Below are 22,453 nucleotides of genomic sequence, written 5' to 3' on the forward strand. Positions count from 1 at the left end.
GGAGGTGCATCCCTCACAGTGACAAATACTTGTCACGCAGTGCACAGTCTGGATGTGTATCCTGACTTGTGCACATATAATGTGCTGGTCTTGTTACTACCCATGTAGCTGGGTTTGTGTGTGGAGGCTGTATGAACAGGGACTGATTGTAGACAGAAAGATGCATCTCATGGTTTAATTCAGACATGTAGCTTGGTCTGAAAAGGGCATAAGGTACTTCTGGCCCTGTAATTCTGAATGACACAGATGTTACTACATTCATTTGAAGATCTGTAGCTTGTGAAAGAGTGTACATGCAATTATTTTTATTATTGATGTGTATGACTTAGTTGGCATGATAATGTGTTTCAGGTAAATTTTACTAGCCCTTCATCAAACAGAATTTTTGCTTTATGAGTAAGTGTAATTCTCGTAATACTACTAATCAGGACTTTTAGTTTGGGATCGGGAACTATTTTATGGTATGTTCAGTTTTAAGTATTGAGTGTTTAAAAGCTCTGTTTTGAGTTAAATTTAGAGTGGTGGTGAGTTTGTCATGCTTCTGCATATCATTGTTTAAACATCATGGATCATAGGTGATACCCTTTAAGTCTTTGGGAGTGGCTCTGCTACCTCCACATATTCAAAGCTGGACCATCTGAATCATGTTTGTAAAATATACAGCTATCTTAAATTGAAGGACTTGCTGGTTTAGTTACATTTCTTGTGTACCCAGTAGATTTTGTATTTCAAAGCAAATAAATTATTAAAGGATTTTTTTTTATTAGATATCTCAGATTTTGCTTCATGTCATGCAACTGAGGTTAAGATTTGCATGTTCTGTGACTTTCTAGTTCTTTCTGAGGATTGCTTACTGTCCTCTGCTATCCCCTAAATTCTGTGAGTGTGAGGCTTGTGTAGAGCAAATATAGCTAGAAATATAGACAGGCAGTGTCAGAGAGAAAAATAACATTGGTGTGTATATATGAAAAAAAATGGATTTAGAAGGAAGAAGGGAAATGTCTCAACTTTGTGTCAGGCTTCATTTTTGTATCAATTATTAGGAGATATATATGTTCCCTCACTGATTTTTAATCTACAATGAACAAAATATGAAAATATTTTTCTCAAGTGCTCTGAATACAATATCCAAGCTGTGAGTTTGGCCATGTTTTAAATTTTCCATAAAATTAGAAATGAACTAAGAGAGCCCTCATCTACTTGCTTCCACATATAAATTAAACATGATTTATAAGACTCCAGTTACACAAAATATATGCTCTCCTTAGGAGAGAGTTTATTCTTCTTTTAACACTTAGGAACACAAAATTTTGCAGGCAATAAATGAAAGGAGTGCAGGCCATATTTCTGAGAGCCAAGCTAGAACATGCTATTAATACTGTAGTTTTGGACGTAAACACATTAACAGATATTCAGAAGGAGTCAAGACAAAAGAGGCCAGCTTTCTGAAGAGATTCTGGAAGGCATTTCATATTTGTTAATCTTTGGCAGTCTGCTTAAATGGGCATTCAGACTCAGAGCATTAGACATGCAGTGTCTTTGCCTTCCTTTACTTACGTGCTCTGCAAAGCGTGTCTTGAAGTGATGTTCTTGAACCTCACCACACTGATCAAAATGAAATGGGACAAATGATCATGATATTGATGTTTATCTAACTTATATTAGTACATTTGCTACAGTCATTAAAAGCCTGATTTTTAATGGCTGAAATAGAAATACCTGTTTGTCAAGAGTGTGTGGATGATTAGGTAAATTAAACAAGTTCATTGTCATTTAATTTATTGACTTAATAGCAGTCTGAAAGGTAAATATCTGTAAAAAGAGTATGGGCAGTAGGAAGCATACCACTGTTTGAAGAAATAAAATGAAACAGCTGATGCCATGAGGAATGCAAAAGAATCTGTCTAACTTCAACCTGCTTGCTCTGAGTTTTTGTGGATTTTTTTTAAATGAGGACTCCTTGCTGATTTGTGGAAAGGTGGTGACCAGTCAACTTGCTGCTCTGGCAAATGCCCACATACATTGCATGGAATACCCACAGCTGTAATAAAGATGTGGAGGGGACTGCGCTCTGAGTTGACCCTCTCTGACACCTTCACTGGCCTTGAGCAAAAGTGTGCATTTTCTGAGTTAAACTTCTGCTAGGACTTTCTGGACAAGTAATGATATCTCAAAGATTTCTTCTCCAGTGACAGGGGGCCTCCAGCTGGCCTGCCTTGCTACTCTTTCTCTGGTGCTAAACCACCATATCTACCCAAGGAGTGCAGCAATTTAGAAGTGTATTTGTAAGTGGCAATTTAGCCCACACATAGTCTTTGCTTACTGTAAAAGTGCAATAACAAATCCTTTCAGTCTGACAGCAAAATAAATTTGAGCTTTCAATTTTGGCTGCTCACTGATACTTGCTAGTGTGACTCAGAAATGAACTAGGAAAGAAAATTCAATAAGCTGACTATATATAAATAAAGCTTCTTGGGTTTCATTCTGTTTTCTTTTCTTTAAATGGACTACTGTGTTACTCTTGGTGATCTTGTTCACAATAGAGCTCCATGAATAGTTGTAGCACTCCAGTCAGGACTATTGGTTGGAGCATTGTGGTTTGCAGGCAGGAATTAGCAGCTCATACTGGTTTTGGGGCTTGGAAAATGTTTGCACAAATGTTTGTAAGTGTTCAGATTTAGCCTATCATAAGATCAATACTTAAGAGAGTTTATGCTCTACCTGGACTGAATTTTTCCTGCCACCTTCTTACCATTTGCCTTAGGTCAGCTGCATCAGGAGTTGACTTGGCTGAAATACAATGTTGCACCAATAACAAAGCTTTTATGATGAGCTTTTATTGGATCCTACTCTTGATCTGACTCAAAATCCATTTGTCCAAAACTGTGCCGAAAGGAAGGCAGCTGGGTGCAAGGTTGCTTTTCTACTTAGAGTTCTTCTTTCTCTCCTTTGTAGCATCCTCCTGCAATTTGTCTATCAGATGAATATAATCAAAAGATTTTTTTTTTCATTAGTATTCTGTTTAAAGATCACATACATACTCTGAATTCAGGATACATACTTCCATCATTTAGGCTCAGTTAAATAACATATCCCATTACAGCTTTATAAGTATAGTAATGATATTAATTGATCTAAGCAAAAAATTTGAATTATTCTAACGTTTTTTATTAACACTATAATACATGCTACTAATAAAAGTTACATTATTTATTTGTTTTTCATAGTAAGTTGCCCTAAACAAGATAGCTAGTACCTTCAGTTGGTGCTTTTTAAAACAACTTATTAAATATAATTCTAAAATAATCCTGCCACTAAAAGTTAAAATGTGCCCCAGTGTTAAGATCATTGAAATAACATTTTCAGTACAAATATTTATTTGTGAGATAGATATTCTCTATTAATAAACACATCACTCCTTGCTTTATGAAATTAGCACAGAATAGGGAAAATTTTGTTCTCTGCTATTGCTTGGCAGAGGTATTCAGTCTTGGGGCTCTGTAGCTTACTAATGAATAAAAATGGATTTGTACTTAAATCCTTAACTGTGCATAGCAAGGCTTTAGCGTGTTATAAAATCTAAAATTATATCAGAGTACGTGAGCAGCGTTAACAAATGGATGGAGCTGCTTCCAATGAAAAGTAGGTGAGTTGACTTCAATGATTAAATAAGGCTTTAGTCATGCAAATGTTTTCTGGTTGCTGTTAATTCCTTTTTCTTTCCTCAGAAATACATTCTCTTTTAATTTCTGTTCTTTCAGTTTACATAGATGATTAAATTATTTTCTATTTGATTATATTTACACAATAAGAAGGAAGGCAATGTAGACCAAACAGACTGACAGAGTAGATGGTCCTTTTAGCAGACATTTTAGGTTCTGGAACTTAAGGTTTGTACTCTGAAAAAGACATTTTTTTAACCCCTACTGTATCATATGATAAGTAGGCATTTAGCAGTACAGCTGCTTGCTATGCATTCAGACATTGACAATTGTATTCTCTGGTGGTCCAGATCCTACCAGTGTAGTAAGAGTGATTAAGGTCAGGCATTCCAAGTTGGACCTGCCTCCCACACCTCTGGATCCTGGCTCACCTCAATGGAATTTAGCTGCTTGTGCTGTTTCGCAGGAGGCATGGTAGCAAAACTTAAGGTATGTCAGGAATAGCTGTGTAAAACTGGAGTGAATTCAGGCTCTAGCTAGCATTAGAGCAGGAATTGCAGATTACTATACAGAATGAAATGCCTAGTTCTTCCTAGATCTGGACTTGGCTTGCTGAATAGTGTCTGGTGTTCAGAATTGCAAGTGTGATGCTGTAATGTACTTAGGCTGTTTTCTCCTCCAGTGATTTTAATTTTTCTTGCTTTCTGTAGACTAACTGAAAGCAGTAAATCAAAGATCTGTCAATATTTCTTATTGGCAGGTTTGTTCACAGTCATCAGTTAGATACACAGAAGAGCAGAGAAGGCAAAAACCCAAGATCTCATAATCGTTCATCATGTAAATTGCTTCTTTTCATTTGTTTGTTGTGGGGAAGATAGTGAGTGTTGTAAAAACCAGTGTATTATAAAGATAAAAATCAGTGTGATCTTTTATGAGAGACTCACATGGGATCCATGTGATGGGGCTAATTTTACCTTATTTTAAAACCATGTAGTTCATTGGAATTTCTGTACAACTCATGGGGGTGCACGCCAAAAAAAAAACCCAAACCAAACAGATGTAGTTGTTTGAAAAGGCAAAAACAAAAGCCTTATAATTATAAAATCTAATGTTTAGCTGAGGTCACGTTTCACATGCTGTCCTTGAGCAGAGAGGATGTCTGGCCTCTGTCTCTGCTTGCATTTAGGCTTTTCCCTTTTCATGTGAAAGGCTGTTGAGAATTAATTATTGAATGTTGAATGACTTTTTTCTTATTACCACCTTCATAAAACTGATGGCAATTTCTGGAGTGAATCAAGAATCAGCTGGGGGAATCAGCATCAGTTTCAGTACAGGTTAGCAAGGTTGTGTCTGTGTAGTGCTTATTGTTGGTTGTTCAGCTGTGGTAGTCTCTATCCTATAGGTATTCATTCTGCATTCAAAAAAATGCAGAAAAATTGACATTAGTCAAGTCCATTGACTTGACCATCACAGTGGAGATACTTTGCATCAGAGCAAGGATGAGGACTAAGGATTTTCTTATTCTTTGGGGACTTTTTGAGTATCTGGTACCTGGGGTGGTTGACAAAGTAAGCATCGAAGCCAGTTAAAAGATCAGCTTACATTCCAGTTGTTATTTGGATTTGTGGCTTTCCAGTTGCAGCCCAGTTTGAGATTGAAGGGGCTTTTTCTGCTGTCACTGCACTGTGCTTGTTAAGGACCAGCTATAAAGTCCTCAGGCAAACAGTTCCTGAACGGGAACTGTTGAAGTCAAGGCTTGACATTTGAAGTCAAGGCTCATGCTTTTAGGACTTCAAGTGGATCTGCAGCTTTATTCCCATTTCCATGTGTTAAACCTGCTGCACTAGGGAGATGAGGGTTAATTGTGGGTGCTGAGGCAGATAAATAAAATTCCAAAGTAATGTATTTGTTACACTCTTTAGGCTTGCTGTCAGCATTATTGTCTGCACCGCCTCAGGTAGCTGTGAGTAGAGACCATTGGTTTGTATTCGATATACTATTTCTCACTAACCAGGGTTGTAAGTAAGAGCACTGACTTGAAGACATTTGACGTGTGATTGTGGCAGTTCCCATGCTGATCTATTATACAGATACACCCAACTGACTTGAAAAATGCCTTCTACAAGTAATTTCACTGCCAATATTTCTACAGTCACATTTTGCTGACAGCATGCCACCAACTCAGACTGCTCCTTTCCTTCCCTGTGGTTGTGGACCTGGCATGAAGGTCTGGCAGAGCAGATGCTTCCACAGTAGTTAACTATTCTGGTGGTGCTTGGGTTGCCTACATGAAGAATTAAAACGCTTATCTGGTGAGGATATGCTGTCAGGTATTGCTGTTCCTGTTCCAGGCCTGCTGTCCTTTATTATGTCAAATCTAACAATGCTGGATTTTGTGCTGTTGATGGCTGCATGACAGAAACCTGTCACTGAACTTTTGCTTTTTAGGTCCCTGCTAGTTTCCATTTTTTTTTTTTTTTTAGTTTTCACCATTTTGTCTATTTTTGTCTTGTCTTTTGAGTTCATCTCAATTCAGCTTCAGTTTGATGATGAATATTGTGGAGTATACAGTCACAGAATCGCTAAGGGTAGAAAGGGCCTCCAAAATTATGAAGTTCAACTTTTGATCAAATACTACCATATCAACTAAACAATACCTCTAAGTCCTCCAATCATTTCTCAAACACTTCCAGGAATGGTGACTCCCATTTCTCTAGGCTGCCTGTTTCATTGCTTTACATTGCTTTACCCCTTCAGTGAAGAAATTCTTCCTGATTTCTAACCTGAACCTCTACTGGTGGAGCTTGAGGCTATGTCCTCTTGTTCTGTCACTTCTTACCTGGGAGAAGAGGCCAACCCCCACCTGGATAGAGCCTCCTTTCAGGGAGTTGTAGAGAGTGATAAGGTCACCCCTGAGCCTCCTTTTCTCCAGGCTAAACAGCCCTAGATCCCTCAGTTGCTCCTTGTATAATTTACTCTCCAGACCCTTCACCACCTCTCTTGCCCTTCTCTGGACATGCTCCAGCACTTCAATGTCCTTCCTGTAGTGAGGGCCCAGAACTGGACAGAGGACTCAAGGTGCCAAGGAGGCAGCCTTGGTGAGGACTCAAGGTGGCCTCACCAGTGCCAAGTACAGGGGACAGTCACTGCCCTGGTCCTGCTGGCCATGCTCTTCCTGATGCCAGGATGCCATTGGCTGCTTTGGCCACCTGAGCCACTCCTTTTCCACTGGGCAGCTTTCCAGCCTTTAACTCTGCACAGGGTTGTTGTGACCCAAGTGCAGGACCCACCACTTTCCCTTATTGAGCCTCATACAATTGGCCTTGGCCCATCAGTCCAGCCTGTCTGGATCTTTCCAGGCCTTCCAGCCCTCAATCAGATCCACCTTCCCACCCAACTTGATGTTGTCTGCAAACTGACTAAGGATGCACTCAGTCTGCTTGACCAAATTATTGATAAAGATACGGAAAAGGGATGGCCCCATCCAACTAGTTGCGGCACATTTCTCACCACTCTGTGGGTCTGGCCATCCAGCAGATTTTTAACCCAGTGAAGAGTGCACCTATCCAAGCCATGGGCTGCCAGCTTGTCCAGGAGAATGCTGTGGGAGGCAGTATCAAAGGCTTGAATGAACTTGAGGTAGACACATCCACAGCTTTTTCCCTCATTCACTTGGCGGGTCACCTGCCATAAAAAGAGATCAGGTTAGTCAAGCAGAACCTGTCTTTCCTAAACCTATGCTGGTTGGGCCTGATCCCTTGGTTGCCCTCAGTAGTGTAGTATGCTTTTATTTACCCTATATTTTGATTTTCTTTAAAATTGGCTGCTAGCAATTAACTTACTTTTCATGATATCAGTAGAAGTAAAACAATCAAACAGGCTTTTTTGTGCACAAAATAAATGCATAAAATCTGTCTTATGCTCTGACATTGAGTCCACCAAACAGATTTTAACAGCTATGAAATCTGTATCTTGGTTAGCTGAAATCAAGTGAAGTAAACTTAACAGAATGTGTGGTATGGGAAAAATTCCTATGCTGTGGAGAATTGATATTTCTTAGTCTCATTTAACTGCTATCACAGATGACCGTGGTGATGACTTACTTATTTGGCTGAATGGCCTGGTCTTTCCAGTGGTCAGGTCTACTTTAGTCTGTCTGTCTGAAAGATGTAAATTAATCCTGGTCACTCACATGTGAAATTCAGCATTGCCAATCAGTCATCTTTAAGGCTGCATTCTCTAAATCCTAAAAATTTTTATATAGGCTCTGAATTCTTGATCTGCAAATAATAGGGCTGTCTTTTTTGTTGTGGTTTTGGGCGAACAAGACATTTCCCCCCATTTTTGCATATAACATAATATTTGCTCTGCTTTTCAAAATATGTTTAGTTGTTAGGAAATAATATCTAGGAAGCAAAAGAAAGAAAGCTAAATATAACCAAGGGGACTTTAATTTGTTCCGGATAAAAAGGAGTAGAAATTTTAAAAAAACAAACAAAAAAAAACCCAGGGGGCTTTTTATCTTAAAATGACATTGTGTTTAAAGCAATGTGGAGTTTAGTAGCAGATCTATTTCTCTATAAACTTGTTTACTATTAGTTTATTGGTTACAATATTCAATGACTGTAAAATATGGAGACATATTGCCCACTTCTGTGAGTTGTCATTATTCCACTGAAGTGAATGGAAGCAGATGAAGATCTGCTGAATGTTTGCTTTCTGTAAGCTCTGAAGTCTCTCCTTTCTCAGCACAGTGCTAAAAAATGTTTCTGTTCCCTCTTAAGTGTACTGCCAGCAATTTTTTTTTTCCATTTACATGTGTTACCAGGTTGAAGTGGGTGAGGAAATTAGTGTAATTACCCCTAAAATCACAGATTCTTTGAGATCATCCCCTCTTTTCCATATGCAAATAGAAGAATATTTCTGCACTTCCAGCACTGTTGAATTTTATTTATATTCTTACACCCTTTAGTGTCTACCACTTCGCACCATTTATTATCCTTTTGCACTAGTCTGTCTGAACATCACACAGATGGGTCAGATTTTTTACTTGTTCTGCACAACATTTCTCTAGGTCTTCCTGTTTTCTCCTCCTGAGAGGATATCTGAAGTCAGACCACTTTATTGGAAGTGTCAACAGGACAGAAGAAACTCTTTTTCTCTGACAGATTTTTAGTCTAGACATTGCACAAGCTGACCAAAGGATGTAGGCCACAGGAAGCATGACTGACGGGAGCGATCCAGCCAGGAGCTATCCATACACTGACTCTTGCTGGCGTTAAAAAGTGTTTCTTGGGAAAATTCTTTGTCCTGAAGTTATTCCCAAGTTTACACTTCTTAAGAACTTGAATGTTCAACTTACTGTATTGAAAACATACTTAGTAAAACGAGAAATACCTTACGGGAATAAGCCTTCCTTTTCTTCCTGTTTCTTTTTCTCCAAGATTCCAATCTTGTATTAGGCTTGTCAGAGGTGTTACTTGGTTGTTATTTGGTACTCTCTTGCCTCCCACCCCTTTAAGGCACATAAATCTGTTCAACTCTATCACCTTTGTGATATTGCCAACATACAACACTCTTGATCAGTCCACTGTGAAAATTCCTGCTGCTGCCTTCATTTCCTCCTGTTTTGGCTGCTGTAACTCACAGCTCTTGGGCAATTAACTGCTGCAGTACTCTGTAGGATTGGTACTCACAGTATGCTATCACACCCCAACATGTTTTGGACAGTGACTACTGTGTGTTTTAATTTCTAAGATCTTCAACAACTTGGTCTCTTGTGTCAAAAACCTTGAATTTGTTAGCATGTTTTTCACTGAATTCCTCCTTCTAAATCAACTTGCATTTAAGTTGGTAATCTTAAGGGTCTTTTTTCAGCCTAAATGATTCTATGATCATGGTTAATAGCTTCCCTGACCTCAAGTATAGTGCCATTCAATGTCAGATCTGTCTGCTAGAGGAAATTTTTCATTCACTTTTAATTCCAGATCTTCCCTCTTTGGATCAAAGGTTCCATGGTGAGTGATTATAAAAAGGACTATTAAGTGGATAGAAATTGAATGGATGTGAGGTACTTGAATGGGGAGAAAGATTATATTTTTCTGCAAAAATTGCTACCACTTAGATCTGCTGCCTGAGAGATGATTATAGTAATTGAAGTTGATCACAATTAGACCTTTAAATTTGCATTGCCTTGAACTGAAGTATTTTTATTTAAATGCATTACTCATTATGCCTTTACATGTACTGTTCAAAGTCTGAGGACTGCATAATTTACAACAAAGAAAACAAGTCACTGAACGTAATGAGCTAAACGTCTAACAATACCCTCAAATTTCACCTGTAATTAATCATTCATGCTCAGTTACAGACAAAAATGTTTGCATTTATACGTGTAACTGCATGTAGGCACAGTCAGAACCTTTCAGTACTGTCACTCCTGTTGGATTTCAGGCAAAGAAATAAATTGAAATACTTTTCTTACAAGGGCCAAGTGAATTATTGTTCCATAATGTTAGGGTGGTAGATTACTGAGCACACTAGATGTATGTTATGTTCTTGTTTTTATGACAGAAATAACAAAGTATAGGCTGGAGAAATATGCATGTTGTAGACTTGATTTACATACAGCTGTAAAGCATTTTTAGGATTGAATCTTTGTTTAGCTGTGCATGATTGTGAATTCTGCCTTTAAATTACCCAGAACGAGTGGTTGGACTGAGGTCAGGAGTGGCCACGTGTTGCACACCGTGCTATAGCTGTGGGATGCAAATTGCAAGGGTGTAAAAAAGGTATGAAGGGCTCTGCGAGCACAGGGCTCTTCCTAAAGGAGCTTTTTTCTGTTTTTGCAGAAACTCTGGTATAATGGCCTTTGGTGTTGTGAAAGCCTTCTTATGGGAGGAAAAATATTATGAAGTATGTGGTGCAGTCACAGTGATACTTCTGCAATACAAAAAATCTTGAGTTTCCAATAAGTGGAAAAGTCTGAAAAACAAGCAATAACCAAATCACAAGCAAAAAATAATAATTGAAATAACACACGTATCTTTTGGGTTGTCATTTTAAAATTTTGATTGCTGTAACTTGTCTAGAGTAAGTTTTAACTTTATAATTTAAATTGGCACTTTTTATGTGGTTTCCCTTTCCCCACTTCCATGCTTTTCAGCCTTCCCACAGCATGTTTTGTTCATTTGGTTTTAATTCAGTCTCAGTTAACTATCTTAGTGCCAAAACAGTTCCTGTGTGGGCAAAGAAGGGAGCTTGTGATGCAGGCACCAACTGGTCTTTATGGCCACATTTGTTCTGGCAGGAGCAGCAGCCAAAGGCTATTCTGGGTCCTGAGGCCAAATGACCGGGCACAGTTGTGTCCATGCAACTAAATTAATTTATATCACCTCAAAAGGATGACCTAATCCAAATGTACTTCTAGGAATACTCCCTGTCCTGGTCTGTTTCTTTTGAAACTCTACCTTAAACTGTGCCAGATGGTTTTCTGTGCAAGCAGGCACAAGGGTATACCTCCACCTTTGTCCTGTCTGTGATTGATGGCTGTGGGTCTCATCTTATTCAGCCTGTGTCAGGTGCAGACAGTGACTGGCACAGGTCTTCTCTGTGAGCTCCCACCAATTCTAGCTCTTGGGCTTCGTGATACTAAAGTTTCCAAAGCTCTGTTAAGGTCTTCAGGCATTGTGCTTGTATAGACATGCTGATGGAAAACCCACAGAATTTATAATTTTCAAAGAAAAAGTAGAAAAGGAAACCGATTGTAAAGGAGAAATTCTTCATATATACCCAATAATCATAAATTAGAGAACTGAAAATACTGGCTTTCTTAATGCATACAAATTTTTATAAATTATTTTCTACCAAAATGTTTCTAAATTTAAGTGAAAACTATCACAATGGAATGTGCCAGAGAGGAGCCAAACTCAGCACAAAACACTTGTTATCAAAGATCTTGGGAGCATAAAATTGAAGGAGCAATGTATAAATCTTCTGTGTTTGTCAAATACATTTTAAATCAACCCACCTGTGGGTCAAAAAGCATGAGTACCACCAAGCCCTCTTTCAAGTGAAAACTAAATTAAGATCTGTGGAGTCTTTTATAGAATACATTAGGTAAGGATGTCCTGCAGCACTTTTCTGATCTATATGTGACGTAAGAGATTTCTAATTTTTCACAAGAGCTACCTCCACTGGTAAAAATAAAAAAAGATAAATAGTTTAAGGTGTGGCCTATTGACATGGCTTAATGAATGTGGCTTTTATAGTCATGGGAAAGGAAGAAGATTGATAATTACACTGTCAGTAGCTGAGATATTTTATGAACTGCAGGCAGCCAGCTTTGGTAGCAGAACATGTTTGTATTTATTCTGTGTATACGCATTTGCTTTTACAATACATAACGGGTTCAAAAATCACAGATACTTTTGTTTTAATGAGTAATAGTTTCACCAGCTTAATTTTTATCTCTGTTGTCTCTCTGCAGGTCAAAGCAACAGATGCAGATGCTGACCAGTTTGGAGAAATTGAGTATTCTCTTTATGATGGATTTAATTTTTATGAAAAATCCAAAGCTTTCCAGATTGACCCACGCACTGGTCAGATCTTTGTGTCTCAAGACATTGACAGAGAAGGAGATCCAACCACTTATGATCTCTTAGTAAAAGCTACAGATGGGGTAAGTTTCACCTTTCTACACTGCCAGATTTGTGAATGTATTTGCAAATTTGGATGTCTGGTATACTTTTAAATGAGAATGTAGCGACTATGTAAAAACTGCATGAATTTGAATAATATATTTTATCCTTAAAGAGAGCTGAAAATTATATTCATGAACTGTGAATTTTTACCCAAATTAATAAAATCTGCTGTGAAATACCCAATCACTCCTAAATAAGGTTTGGAAAAATGTTTCTAGGATGTATTAGTCCTTGCTAATTTTCCTCCTGCTATTGGAAACAATGGACTTCAAGTTACTTCTACTCCCTGCTTTCAAGATCACTGCAGCTACAATAAGACAGTACCATGGGCTAGAACTGCATGGCTACTGTGACAGTGTGACAAGGTGACAGTGACTTTCCTGGCTAAATTCCTTGTCCTTTCTAGCTGGCTGATGGCATTGCTGCTGCTGTAGCTGGGTGCAGCCTCCCTTCAGCTGCATGTCTGAGTGTTTTCCCACTTTACAAGATCTGGTGCTTGCAAGTGGGTATTCATGGTACAGCAAGGACAGGGTAGTCGCATGTGCCTGAAATTGTCTGTTGCAGATCCTGGCAAAGAGGGTGAAGAGAGGTTTGCTGTGGTAGGGAACATGTTAAGATGTCTAGGAATGGGCACCTTGCCTACCTGATGCCATGTAACAAAAATTTTGCTAGTAAGCTCCAGAAAAATAATGGAAGAAAATTATTCATTATATTATTTTCATTACAAAATACTCATTTTGTAATTCACATGGTGATTTGCAGTCTGAGGTGGTTTGCATTTGGAGGCCCAGTCTGTACTTGTCCCCTTGTGTGTACTCCCCTTGTGTGGGGGAGTGATGTTTTTCCTTAACACAAACTGCGCGCTTCTTCTTCTCCCTCTCTTGCTCTCAAAGCCAGTCTTAAAGGTGCAGAACTTAATATATAACATAAACCAGACGATTGGGGATACCAGTATCATAAAGTCACCCCAGGACATTCACCTTTTTTGGCTTAATAGTGAATTGTGAAGAAGCTGAAGAAAAGGTTATTATGAAGGTTTTTGGTTGCCTTCAAATGTTGAAATTAACATAAGGACACTTTTGAAACTGTAATTCAGGTCACATTTTGCAGTACAATTTGTCCTGAAAAACATAAAAATTCAGTTTTTTCAGGCTATGCAGTTTTTATTTCTTACTTTGAATTAAACTTGCTTTTAAGATAATGTCCTAAGTGTATGTAATACAACATTTTAAAAATGCAGTTGTGCTGCATATTTTTCATTAAAATGCCTGTAGTTTTTGTTATTGTACACTGAAGAAACTTAGTGAAGTATGATTTCCATACTCATGAGTAGACGGACTTAAATAGCTGCAGTTGATGGTTGTATTAATTATTTCATTTTGAGAATGTGGCTGTTGAGGGTATATCTCTGTTTTGTTGAATTCTGATATTTCTGTAATAGTTAAACAATCTGGTTTTTTGTTTAGCTGTCACAATTCAGTGTTCATTTCTGGGGCTACAGAAATACTCTTTTATTAATATTGCCTTTAGCAGTGTGCTTTTTCTGCCTCATAGATTTTTAAAGAAAAAAATTAAATATATTTGTATGTTTATTTCCATACTCATCTGATTTGAATGTCTAATACCTTGACCTTGCTCATTGCAGGGGGCTTAGACTGGACTACCTTTGCAAGGTCTCTTCCTACTCAAACCACTCTATGATGATAACATAAGGATATAAGAGTGGGTTTTTCCAGGACATTGCCTGTAATGTCTATAGCAGAGGTGGTTCTATCTGACCATTTTGGAATTTCACTTGTATCTGATTTCTGTCTTCAGAATTTTTACTTGAGTACAGACACCCAAACTTTGAAGAGTAAAGCAGTCTGTATTGAAATGTGTAACAACAGAAAATTATGCATTCTCCTATTTGTTTAGTTTTTCCTCTCATTCACGTGTTTTAGAGCTGTAAAAATGTAAAGAACACATACACATATCTGGAATATCAAGATTAGTCATTAATAAAGTGTATGTGAGAACTTGACAATAGCAGCTAAATTCTGAAAAGTTTCTAAGATATTCATGCTGGTACAGAAATTTATTTTGAAAATCCGAAAGAAAATATGTTTGCATGGAAAATGCTAGATGCCTTAATTTAAGTTAAATTACTGCTCTGTTGATAAATCTTACCTCAAGTTAAAGGAAAATAGCCAATGCACTGAAACTATAGGGTGTTTAATTTTTAAATTGCTCTGTCATTTATCTTCATTTAGGGAACTTGTGTTTTCAGAAGTTCAATAATGGGGAAAAAGGTTCAGTTTTTTATTGCCTTGTGTGTGACAGGCAAAGCTTGATCTTTTTACTGGACCTCTGTAGATGTTTTCCCAACTGACACCTAAATACTAAAGCACCTAAATTCAATATCAGCTTTTCAAAAATTTCAGTGCATCTGAACTTGTCTTGACCAACTCTCTACCTTTAAAGCAGAATTGTAGTAGGATAGTTATTTCCTGACATTCTGCTGCTGATTTTGAGGGATTAAAGATGATAAGTATGAGTCTCAGAGGCTGTGATCAGGGGAGAAATGTGAACAGAAAAGAGAGAGGAAGAATGAAGGATCACTTGTGACAAAGGAAGGTAGAGAGATGAAAAGGAAAGAAAATAACACAGTTAATTAGAAATGAGGAGGAAAATAAAGTATTTTCCAGGTGGTGTGCAGTTTATCTTACAGCAAAACTATCAATTTTCCCCACCTGTTTCTGGCTACTCCATTACATGGCTTTAGAGCTTGGCAGTCATGCCTTTCATGCATTGTGTAGAAAATGTGAGGAGTGAACTTAAATTGCACACAAGAGCCCATGGACAGGCAGGTGGAAAACAGCTTCTGTTAAACTGGTTTTAATAAACAACCCGTGAAAGCTTGTGGGAGAATTCTCACTGATTAAGCATAGATGAAAAGAAGTATCCTTGTCTCTTCTGCAGAAAGAAGAAATGGTAGGTCTTCAATTTTTCAGCTGCTTCATCATCACTGCACTACATCAGTACACTATCAGCAGGTGTGTTAGTGACTTTCTTACTGCCTTTCTGCATAGAGAGACACTTTCTCTTACTTTTTGGTAATCCACCCTATCCAATTTTCTTTGTCTTTTACATTGGAGCAATTGAAACCTAGATATAAACACTTGAAATTCACAGGCAAAGCTTCTGAAGAACTTCAGGCTATTGAAATAATTGGAGACATCTCTCCACTTTGACAGTGTTAAACTTCAAGATGTACCTATCCTTTAGGTTTACCAAAAAAAACCCTTTATGTCAGAGATTCTGTATCTAATAGTTCAGTTTGGAACAAAAACTTGACAGCATGGTTCACTGACAAAAACTTTGGAGGCTGTGATGAAAATTTTGATGTTTTAAGCATTTTACAGCACCAAAATGAAGAGATACAGCTGCTCAAAATAGCATAATTTCTACTTAAGACAAAGAGTTTCCCCTGCCAAAGGCAGGGTAATTTTTTTTTTTTTAAGACTTGACAAAGGTCTACTTGATGAGGTCTACTAATAGCTTTAGCTATTCACACAAATTTGATCCTTCTGAAGTAATGAAAACATTAATTGTTATTTTGGCTTGATGGTAGTTTATGTCCCCTTTTTCTTTCACAAGGGACACAACCCTCAGGACTCTGACAGAGAAGTCATTGTAATTGTGACTTTTTGTTTGTGACACCAGAGAGTACAACAGTAGTTAAAAGTACTCAGACATTTGAGATAAGGAATTTTAAAATGAAATGGCTTTCTGCTCCTTGTTAACACGTTTTGACAAATGTAATTTTCTGTCAGCAATAGAATTTATGTGAGTCAGCCTTCATATTTTGGAAGATTTGTTTTGCTTGCTTCCGAGCGGATGAAGTATATCCTCATCATTAGAAATAGGAGTTTTTGTTCCTTTTCAATTGGAATTGCACTTTGGTTCAGTTGTCAGAGCAAGAATTGTGCCATAACCAGTTAATATCATAAGTTGAGTAAATATCATACTTGGCATGTGAAGGGTATACACTGCTTTTTCAGGAAAAGAAGGTTCTGTCTCCATCATGAAATTTGGTCAATCTTCTTAGAGAATAGGTTTCCCTATATACTTAGGGTTAATCAATTTCAAAGGACTTTTCAGTCTTTACATAGCTCTGTAGCACAAATGTAGATTGGCTGAAGAGTGGGGTTTGGGGTTTTTTCAGGTCTGTTTAGCAATGATGAAGCTTGAAAGAAACAGTTTAACACAAGCTCTTGTGAGTTTGGTTTCATGCTGTTCCAACCATCTTTTTTTTAGATGCTTTTTATTCTTGATCTCACTTCTCCCTGGTCCTCTTCCCTTAAAAGTAATTGATTTCTGTTCTAAAGCACCTGAAGGCCGTAGACACACAGAATATCTTCTGACAGTGAGCAGAGCACATTCCCTCCCCTTTCCCTGCATTCCCTTTTAGCTCCTGTGCAGGGATTTCCTTATCATGGAAATCAAGGTACTGGGGAAGGGGGCTTGCCCTGAAGTGGGGGTGTTGACATTGGGCTCACTGCCATCTCCATTTCTCCATATTGGCATGGGGTTTCGTGGCAGTCCCAGTAGGTTGATGACCGTCTTTTAGAGTCCTGGTCCTCAGGCAAGAGTGCTGGCTGCCTGTGCAGCAGCATGAGCTGTGGAAGCATGCCATGTCTTATTTCCCTCAGAAGCATACCAGGAGGATGTGGGATAGATCTCCTTGTTTGTGGGTGAAACAGACATATGATGCACAAGATCATCTTAATTTTCTGCTTATTTGAGCCTTTATAGGAATGTCACTGCACCCAATAGAGGTAACATTACAACACAGTGGAAAAAAACAAAACCAGGACAAAGCAAAAATCGCTATGAAAATGTGTGAGCAATTAATGATAGTATATTTTTTCCCAGAAATTAGTCTGAGACTGTGGATACAGTAAGCAAACCCTCAAAAATAGTTTTGTGTGTGCTTGTTGTATGGCAGGGTAAGTCTAAAGGAGTCATAGTCAGTTTAAATCCTTGGATAATTTAATGAAGGTCAGGTTTAAAAATAATTGATGTGAAAAATTTGATTGCAGAATTATTCAACATAGTTGGTTTTGAGTTGGTTTGGTTTTCTTTGTATCATGGCTACTGTGACTGCAAAATTAAGTTTACACTAGCTCAGCATAGTTTGTCATGCGTATGCATGAACATCTGATCTCTGTCAGCAGTTTCTCTAAGTGACTGCCACAAGCACAGCACGCTCAGTGTGACTTTGAAGAGCTCAGGATTCTTCCTCCATCTGTGTTTTAAAGTAGTGCATAAAGCACGTGCAAACTGTACATGCCTGTGCTGCCTTGTGCCTCTGAACATGCCAGTGCCTCAGAATTGACTTTTATCTCTGCCATAGTGGACCTGTTGTCTTTTAAAAATGCTTGTACTTTCTATGTCTGTAAAATAATCTTGGAAACATGAGCCCCTCCAAACTCATGGAAGGAGTCCTCTGAGAAGTAAATTGCCATTAGTTTCACTGGTGCACTTCAGCACCCACAGAACTGTCATTTTTGCAGATTATCACAGAATTCAGTGCTTTGTCATAGCAAATCAATATTTTTCTGTAGCATAGTCTGATAATCCATCTTCCGGTTGGCTCCTTTCTTCTCCAATTTCACTCCAGAGCAAGGCTAAATGTGGTTCCATGTGGTATTTTAGTGGGCGTTTGTAGGGCATCAGTCAATAAATTGAGGATAGGTCTTGTACACAGCAGCCTGACAGATCAGCTTTTGGCTGTCCTGCACTGCTTTAAGTTTGTATCCCTTTTTAAAAAAGCCTCATTTATTCACCCTTATCATGGTCATGCTTTTACATCTGAAAAACAGATGAGAGAAGTTATTCCTGCTTTAGTGGAGCACTACAGTCACCTGAGGGGCATGTCTTTCTGGGGAAAAAAGCCCCTGGCTTTTATCTGTGAAGGAATAAGTGGGGTATTGGTGATGTCAGCAGAAGCATGTGAGGCTAGACTAGCAAGGTTTTTGCTGAGTGGTGTTCATTAGCATTAACAAAACCGACTTTGAGTTCAGGCCTCACCGTTGTAGAGAAGCTGAATTTCTTTATGTACTCAATCAGCCGTTGGTGTTGTGCTGCGCATGTAGCTTGCCTTATGTGTTGTGTTTTGGGGTACAAGTTGCTTTTAACGGACATTTTCATTGCAGTATTGTTGCAGTATGTTCCATTTCCTAATGATGGACTGAAGCCAGTTGTGTACCATCCTGTTTTAAAAATTGATCTCTTTTTTTGTTGTTTTTTTTTTCTTATTTATCCAACAGGGTGGTCTGAGTGCCCAAGCTTTTGTTCGCATTGAGATAGAAGATATTAATGACAACCAACCCATTTTTGAACAAGACATCTATGTGACAAGTATCAGCAGTCACACACAGCCAGGAACAGAAATCATCAATGTTGTTGCCACAGACAGAGATTCAGGAGTGTTTGGTGTTGTCACATACGAACTGGTCCCAGGAGAATTTTCTTCTTTTTTCACGGTGGATACATCCACAGGTACTGTGTGAGTCTGTGATTCAGAAAGGTGATAATTATTCAAGATTCATATTTTCCTTGACGATGCTTTTTGTATTTGGAGTCATGTCATACAGGTGAAACTTGGATACTAAAGGAAAATAATTCTAGAGGTTGATGGAGGATTTAGATTTAACATGAAACCTTTGTATTCACTGGAATAAGCAGAAGAATGGAAAACATAGTACATACCAGCACAATGAAGGACAAGGAGTATGCCACTCACCCACTATTTTCAGCCCTAAGTCTATTGATCATTGTAAGAAATAATAAAATGTTACTTTTTTACAAAAATATTTGTGTTTCTGAAATTCTTAGGGCTTACTCTTGAAGAGCAATAAAACACCCTTCAAGGTGCTCCTCCTTTCATTTCTTCTCTGTTTCTGTTCTAATCTTTCTCTGTACTGTGCTAGGATAAGTCCTCATTCTGCTCAGTCTTACAAGGCACATTTTGCCTCCCTGTTTGACTCAATGTTTAGCTTTGTGTCTTTTTCTGCCTTTTACTTTCTGATGTGACACTGCATCCTTCTGGAGGGTGGTTCAACGAAGGAGTGATGGTGAGAGCAGAAAACCAATTATGGCAAAACCAAATCTGTGTGAATTTTTTTAAAGACTGGTTGAATCTCACAGATTGAATTACTCTTCCCATTGCTATAGAGCAGCTTCTGTAGTCAGCTTTCTAACCTTAAAATAGTTGTCAGCATCAGCTGAGGAGAACATGAACATTGCATCTACAGCTGGCTATGGTGCTTTTCAGTAAGTGGTTGACAAAACTGAAATTGCCATTTTTCTTGAGGCCCAGCCCTTGCATGTGAATGTATTCTGATCAACAGATGGTTATGGCACACATTTTTTTATATTCTTTAAGATAATTTTAGACTGTGGTACATGTGTGTATATATTAGCTCTTTGGCATACGAAATCTTGCAAGGTTCTATTCTTTTAAAATAGTGTCTGTTTTTACACAGCTCCCAAAACATTCTGATGAACAGAAGAAACTAATCTTCTTAGGAAGTCAGGCTGCTTGTCTTGGCTATTTCAGAATTTATTTAACTGTGGACTTTTAACTACCTGTCAAGTCAGGTTCTCAGGGGCATAACTGATGTCAAAAATACGTAGGTCAGTCAATAATTAGAAAGCTCCATCTCTACAGGCATTTAACTGGTCATTTTAAAACTGTCCCATCAGGCTTGTTGAAGAGAGCCCCTGTGGATCACATTAGCAGCATTGGCTTTGCAGCAACCCTTTGCTGAAAGAAAGCATTTTGAAAGGCTTCTTCCTTGGATTGTGACCTTTTGGCCTCTCTTTCCAGTTTGGCACTTTGTATAGGAAAAATGTCATGCTTAATGATGAAGACTCTCTAAGCTTGTAAGTTACTATTACATCGTGGATCTATCACGGTATTTTATCAAAGGCAGAGCAAATTCAGGGTGAAGTTGCTTGAGGTCATTATTGCTGACATTTCATGATGAGAAAAGCTCTTAGGTCAGGCACTATTCCCAGCATTATAGTGCTTGGAATCTGATTGCACTTAATCAGATCTCCTGGGTAATTCACAAGGTCAGACTGTGTCTAATTTTAACTTATTAATATTAATGCTGTGAGCTTTTTTTTTCTTTATACACTTTTTCCATTTATATTCTTCCACATCTACTGACAATAGTGCTTATGTTCAGTCACCAGTGAGGCAAATTATTTTTACTATTACTATCAGAAACTATTAGAAAAATAAAATTAGAAAAAATAAATATTTTAAACAAAAAAAACCCAAAACATAAAAATTACCAATTTTTCACACAAAATTTTTGTAATCTTTGAGCTCCAAAACCTGTTCAGTATTCAGAGAGAGGTGAAACAAGTGGTTCACTGTTAGGGCACAGAGATTTTGAGCTCTTCCTCCTTACTTCTTGTTATGACACAGACATTTTCCAGTGTTCATTGTGCTAAAGCTGTCTTCATATGCTCTGATATATGGCCTAATTTAGCTGTGCCTCTCTGAAGGTTATGTGAGGGACTTTATCTGGTTAGCTGGGCTGCATTTTGTGTACAGAGGGCAATGGACAAGTATGTGAAGGAGCAGGCATTCTCCAGGAGAAGGATGCTCAAACCAGAAAGCCAAATGAGATGATATTACAGTTTGGTCTCTGTTTTTCTGATCTTATGGATGTGCAGTCTGTTACTGATGTGTTCTACAGTTTTTCCAGTTTACAGTATGGCATATTCTGTTTTGTCTGCTCTTCTCATTATTAGAGGACCTAAACAGAGGGATAGTGATGGTTTGGAGAATTCTCTGGGTTTGCCTGCCTGATAAGTTTTATTTTTTAAAATAATTATTTTTGTCACTGATAGAACATTAACTAATGCAGTAATTTTCTCCTTTCTAATTTTGAATTCCTATGTTCATTATAGCCCTTAATATTTTATGTGGACAGAGATATTTTTAGTATGATGAGATTTAAATAATTAGTGCAGTTTGTCACATTACACTCTGATACGTTAAAATCATATTCAAGATGATGCTGTTATCCATTACATGTAATTTCTCCTTTTCTTTTGACATTTTCTCTTTTTTCTGGCATGAAAAATTTATCTCGCTATAATTTTCTTCAGGGGTGTTTGTTGAGTGCTGCACATAGGATACTCACTAAAAATTGACTTTTGAATTTTTGGGAGAGAAATGGATAAAACAGTAAAATAACAACTGAAACCCAAATTCTTAGCTGCTATGGCTTGCTTCTGGGTCTTGTTTGTTAAAGCTCTTAGTTTTTCTATGAGCTGTGTTCAGAATATTCTACCAGCTGGTTAATTCCTGACTATATAGAGTGTAACAATACTGCTTTTGATACAAAGATATTATGAGATTGAGACACAGCCAGGCTCTCTGAAGGGGCTTCATCTTTTGTTTCAAGCACTGGGACCTGTGGATGTTGTAAATAGATAAATTCAGTGGAAGTGGGAAGGAACATCCTTTCATTGACCAGGTAGACTGATTTTTTTTTTTTTTTTTAATTTGAAACAAGATTTTATTAGTTACATTTGTTTGGTATTTTAGCTTTTAGACACTGCATTTATTGTTTGTGATATGCTCTTGTACTCATAAATAACCTTTATTGTGTTTCCATTTTTGAAAAAGTTGAAGTGTTTTTCATTTGATTGATGATAGACTTTCCCCAAGAAAAACCACTTTAAGAACTGTGTAACTAGAAAAATGTATGGAGAGGAAACTGTAAACCAGCTTCTCTGCTGGTTCATGACTCTTGCTATCATTTGTTTCTAGCATTGGTGTAAACAACATCTTGGCTTCATTATGTTGCCTTTTGTAGATATCTGATCCATGCATGATCTATGAACAGTACTCGTGAATTGATTAGAACAGGGCAAGTTGAATAGCTCTTCTGGCTAAGAAACTGTTTGAGCTATGTTTGTTTATTTTCCCATTGTTACCTAACAAGCTGTCTGAAAGACAGTGTATTTATAGTTATGGCTGAGCTGGTAATTAAAAATGTAATTCACAGGATGCAATCA

At 37.8% G+C, this 22,453-nt stretch overlaps 1 protein-coding gene across 1 annotated transcript in view; it reads left to right on the forward strand.

Moving 5' to 3' along the window:
* The window catches only part of DCHS2 (dachsous cadherin-related 2), a 107,671-nt gene that overhangs the window by 31,890 nt on the left and 53,328 nt on the right, over nucleotides 1-22,453 (forward strand). The window contains exons 2-3 of the mRNA XM_088056987.1: nucleotides 12,151-12,342; nucleotides 18,679-18,910. Of these exons, the coding sequence (XP_087913113.1) occupies nucleotides 12,151-12,342; nucleotides 18,679-18,910 (424 nt within the window). The remainder of the gene's footprint in view (nucleotides 1-12,150; nucleotides 12,343-18,678; nucleotides 18,911-22,453) is intronic.

Source organism: Pseudopodoces humilis, chromosome 6 (genome assembly GCF_049639895.1).
Source record: "Pseudopodoces humilis isolate 2021_Gansu_Grassland_sample_001 chromosome 6, ASM4963989v1, whole genome shotgun sequence".
In the NCBI taxonomy this organism is placed as follows: Eukaryota; Metazoa; Chordata; class Aves; order Passeriformes; family Paridae; genus Pseudopodoces; species Pseudopodoces humilis.